Source organism: Ailuropoda melanoleuca, chromosome 4 (assembly GCF_002007445.2).
Source record: "Ailuropoda melanoleuca isolate Jingjing chromosome 4, ASM200744v2, whole genome shotgun sequence".
NCBI lineage: Eukaryota > Metazoa > Chordata > Mammalia > Carnivora > Ursidae > Ailuropoda > Ailuropoda melanoleuca.
In genome coordinates, this window is record NC_048221.1 from 115,374,351 (window position 1) to 115,379,503 (window position 5,153).

General features: G+C 40.4%; 1 protein-coding gene across 1 annotated transcript in view; it reads right to left on the bottom strand.

Annotated features, from left to right (window-relative positions):
* The window catches only part of CRIM1 (cysteine rich transmembrane BMP regulator 1), a 108,876-nt gene extending 107,069 nt beyond the window's left edge, over nucleotides 1-1,807 (bottom strand). Inside the window, exon 1 of the mRNA XM_034657293.1 lies at nucleotides 1,432-1,807. Within this exon, the coding sequence (XP_034513184.1) occupies nucleotides 1,432-1,792 (361 nt within the window). The 5' untranslated portion in view covers nucleotides 1,793-1,807. The remainder of the gene's footprint in view (nucleotides 1-1,431) is intronic.
* Between the last annotated feature and the right edge of the window lie 3,346 nt (nucleotides 1,808-5,153).

Sequence of the window (5,153 nt, forward strand, 5' to 3'; positions counted from 1 at the left end):
AAAAAAAAAAACCCACACAGAACAGTTCTGTGAAACCTAAGAGTGGCAAAAATCATCTAAAATTGCTGTATTTTACATCATGTGATTTTCAATATGTATGAGTAACTAGATTAATTATTTAAGTAGATATTTGACCACTCCATCTCTATCCCTGCAAGTTTATATGCTAAAATTAGCAAAATACTCTCTTTTGGCAAGCAATGAGGTGGGGACAGGGGTGAGCAAAGAGCCACAAGATGATAAAAATGAGTTAGGTGACATGTTGTCCAATGTCATGATGCAGCTATAAGAACACTTTACACGGTTAGTCCTGGGCTTATTACTGAGCAGTTGCATGGAGCTCAGTTTTCCAATTTTCCAATTGAAGGGCCAGACTAAACGTTACCTAAGACTCTCTGTAGTTCTAAAATTTTATTTCTATTGTTTTCTACTACAATCTCTTTTAATGATTTAGAAGCCTTGGTAAATACGAAGAAAAAAAGCTATTTTAGAGGCTATTATAAATTTCTTATTCTTTATTACCATTTAATATGACCTGGAAACTTAATACAATTAAAAAACTTCAGTCTTGCTATACTGCCCTTATGAGATCTCGCAATTCTTGGTATTCCAAACCTTATTACCAATCTCTCCATCTTAGAATGACATCATTTTAGAGATAACAGGTATACTTAAGAATGTCTGGCTCAGCTCTTTTTGTTCCTCAAGAGAAACATGGAGCTAGGAGAGAGTTTCATGCTGGTCTGGGGCCTTATCCTTTGCTTATCCTGGTTGCGAGCCACAGTACCAAGCTCCGGGCATGCCGCTGGCGGATTACTGTAGCTAGGAATCACACTTCCACATCTCCCATCTTTTGTCTGGGTTTTATGCAGGAATGTACAAAAGTTTCAGGCCATATTAGCACAATGTTGTTATTTTAATGTAATGTCTGACTTCATTCCCCAGGCAAAGCACCCAAAGACCCATCCACACCTATGTGGTTTTGCCATGGGACAAAACCCAGCTAAGCCTTCAACCATCACTGTGCAATTCTCCCATCTCTGCTAAAGAGACATACTTCCTTGCCAGAGCTGCATTTCTAATTAGCACTCTCCTCGTGGAGCACCACGCCATGGTAAATCAAGCGGAACGGACCTGGTGACAACAGATGCCGATCTCAAGCACACCACTTGTGAAATCATCCAGTATGCAGAGGTGACCTCGGCGAGCTGGCACAAACTACCCTGCCCATGAGACCACAGCATCACCAGTTTCATGGCCTTCAGGAAACACAGACACACATGGTGTGCACACACACTATCACATGAGTACTCAGTCCACTGTACACGTTTTGTTTGGGATTGTAAAAGGTACCAAATACCAAAGTATTTGCCTCTTCGAGCTCAAATACCACACAGCGCTCAGCCTGACAACTGTGAGAACAGTACTTACCTTCAATCCTCTTCAAAGCTGAAAGGCACATATCCTTCCTTGGAAACTCAAAGGGATTGTTGCAGGTGCGAATGGTGTCACATTCGCATTTCCCATTGATTATATTGCAGCCAGAGACAAGGTTTTCATTGCAGGGTTCAAAACCAAGCAGCTGGTCATCGTCCCAGTTCTCATCTGTAAAACAACGAACAATCACAGAATATTCGCTTGCAGCTTCATTCCAAGGCCTGTTTGAAAGCAAAGATGTCAAGATTAACACCCGATATTGACACCTCGATTTACGAAAGGTGGTTTTGGCTGCAATTTGATGAATGAAATCCAACCTCCAAATAAGTGAGAAAAGGGAAATAGAGTCATACATGTAGACATTAAAAAGCACACGTACAAATGTGTGTGATCAAGAACCACCGCTTCTCTCGTGTTATTTTAAACAAAGATTCCTGGATTTTCCTACTTTCAATAAAATCACAGGAGACACTTCTGTCAACCTACAAAATGATTCAAAAATACCCACAGGTTTTTTTTGTTGTTGTTGTTTTTTGTTTGTTTTCAGTCCATCTGGTAGAGGTGAGCTTTGGGTTTAAAACAGCTGGCAATTTAATACATCAAGGCAGCTAATAAACCTAAAACCTCAGACACCTGTAAAGAAGGAAGAACGGATACGGCAGCGGCGGCAGCGATTCCTCCTACACACTTCAGTTCAGATGCTAATGTCCACCACCCCCGCCCCCGGCCAAAACCAAAGCCAGAGAGGACAACAAAACCGAGGGCTACGGCTTCCTGAGAGGCTGCGGAAGTCCTACTGTGAAGCTGAGACCAAATCACTGTGCTGGTCATGGAATGATAGGAGTAGACTGTAAGAAACAAAGCAGATTTCAAAACTACGCTCCTAGGCTCCAGCTCAAACCAAAGAAACATGAAACCAGCATGACACAAAACCTTAGGCCGACTCCATCCTCAACGCCATTCCTCACAGCTGAAACACCTCTCACAGGAAATCGGACTCTTTCTCTATGAATCTCCTAGCCACTTTGTGAGTTTTGCCCCCCTCTTAACATTATCTTTAACAGATACTTTATTGTACCTTAACTAGGTACTACCTGGTAAATAGTAAATGTTTCTGATAACCATATCTGGAGAGAATTTTTTTTAAGTGCTTGAATTTAAGATTAAACGTGTTGCTCAAACAGAGGCAGGTATCAAGCCATCTTAAGAATGTGTTTTCATAGAAGACGGTGTAAACAGATGGCTGTAATTTTTTTACAGCTAAATTTTACTTCTGGTGACATCACTAACTTACTGCAAAAGACTGTTCTCTCTCGCTGAAATAAATAATTTTCTTGTCAAGGGGTCTTTATTTTCTAAAGAGCTTCGCAGCAATTCTTTGAAAACCTCTTCTGTTCTGATTTCAGGCTCACTTCCTTGATCAAAGTCTCAGCTCTTAGTAGAACGACTTTACGAGTTTAAGCAAAAACACAATTCATCTGTTTTAAGATGTTTTCCTGTTTATCCTGTATTTGGTTTTTAGAAGTAACATGTAAACACACAAAGGTACATTCCTACCTTCAAGACAGCAGTGAAATTACTAAATTATCCTGAAAGGAAAACCAGAAAAGAACATAATGAAAAACTCAACATGGGAAAGTAGCTGATAATTTAGTCTTCAGTTATAATATATAATATATGGGACACATAAATGATATCCCGTCTCTCCATTTATTTGTTGAACAAGCTATTAGTACCCCTCTCCTAGTCCAGTTCAGTGAAATTTGTCACGAAGGAATTTTTGTGACTTTATATTCAAATCTGTAACTCAAAGTTAAATCAACCCTAGGAACTTAAAAACTTGTAAGAAATCAAGTACCATTTGAACCACTGGAAAATTAGTCTCTTCTGTTTCTCCTTTATCTATTTCTCCTTTTCCCCATCATAGTCTGAGAAGAAATCTTTATTACTATTTTTATAAATATGTACAGTTACTCCATCACCAAATTGAGGGGAATTCTGATTCCTGATGTATTTCCACAGTAAACCTCCTTTCCCTCCATTAGAATTGGAACTCCCTCAAGAAAGACCTCATTCTCCTGACGAACTGCAACATCCTCTCCCCGGTCTCCCTGCCACTATCCTCTTACCCCTCCACTGCCCCTTTCCCCATGCTGTCATCAGAATCATCGTCCTCAAAAATACACCTGCTCAGTGGTTCTCTCCTGCCAACAAGAGAAAGCCCAAACTTCTTCTCGTAGAATAAAAGGTTCTTCATGATATGGCTTGTACTTGTACAGACTCATCTTTCACCAGTCCCTCACACATCCTAATGCTCCAAGCACCCTGAGAGTCTCACTACAAACCCTTAATAACTGCTTCCCCACCTCTGCTCACAGAGTATTATCTGCCTAGAACACCTCTCTTCCCTTCTTCCCACGGTAACTCCTATTCACCCATCAAGACCCAGTTTTAATGTTACCTCTTTTGGGAAGTTTTCTCCACTACGAGCAGCCCCATTTTCCATGCTCCTTCAGGCAGGTACACAGACCTCTGGTCCCCTATGGTATTGGCTTTATGTAAGTCAAACATCCCCACTGGGTAGAGCTTTGTGTGTAGGACCCGGGTCTTATCCAACTTTGAACCCCCTTAACCCTAGAACTTAGTACAGTGTTCATTAACTGTATGTACAGTACTATAACATATATATATATATATATACATATATATATATATATATAAATAAAATAGTCCTACAACTAGATATCTAGCCATGTATTTCATCACTGGTATGGTCAATGCTGCTGTCCATGTGTTTTCTGGGAAGACCATTTTCTTTGAATGTGGAATCTGAATTAAAAGGTAACTGCCGTTGATGCTCTCCCCAACTCCTTACTGATTCCTACTTTGTTCCCAGTGGAGGCCTGTTGGCAGCGGCGAAAGCCTGCAGGAGAAGATGCACAGGTAGCCTGACTGTCCCCTCAAAACATGGCATGGCCACATGTCCAGTTAGGAATCGGTGGACTCTGAACCCCAAAGTGTCTTCTATACCTTTATTTCCTTTGTTGAGAGGATATCTTTTTAATTCTATGCCCCTGCCCTAATCAATACTTTGTTTTTCTTCTTGGCAAATAGTTCCCTTAGCAACCATTGCTTTATAGGATCAAGTACAACATGCTTCAGAGACAAATGCGTTTATGTTTTTCTATTACAGAACATTATACTTTAAAATAATTTAACAGCCAACCAACAGGGACTCAAAGCAAAAACTTAGTGAGGTCTGATTACAGAAATCAAATCTGAGCCCGACAGTTCTGCGGACAGTGGTTGGCAAATTTGATGTTTTTAAATCTCTCTTAAGTAAATCCATAAATACAACGCAAGGATGAAGCCTCTGATTCTCTGATTCCTGATTTCTCCTAGGACTGGTCGGGGCGGGGAGGGAGGAGGGAGTTAAAAACAGGAGTACCGCCCTCTAAATATTTATTTCAAGCAGTCTTTTTCCCTGGTACTCTCCAGACAAGATGTAGTCTCCAGTTGGAAAAGACAACTGAGATTCCTCTGCAAGTGTATTTTTAAGTTTGTAACTTCTGCGAGACACCAAATCGGGGTGCTGAATTATTTTCTCTCGATGTAAGATGAGAGAAATCTAATAATTCCATGTACGAATTAAAATTCACGTATGTTCGAATATGTCCAAGTATGTTAAGCACCTTAGGGGAAGACATGGTCCTACA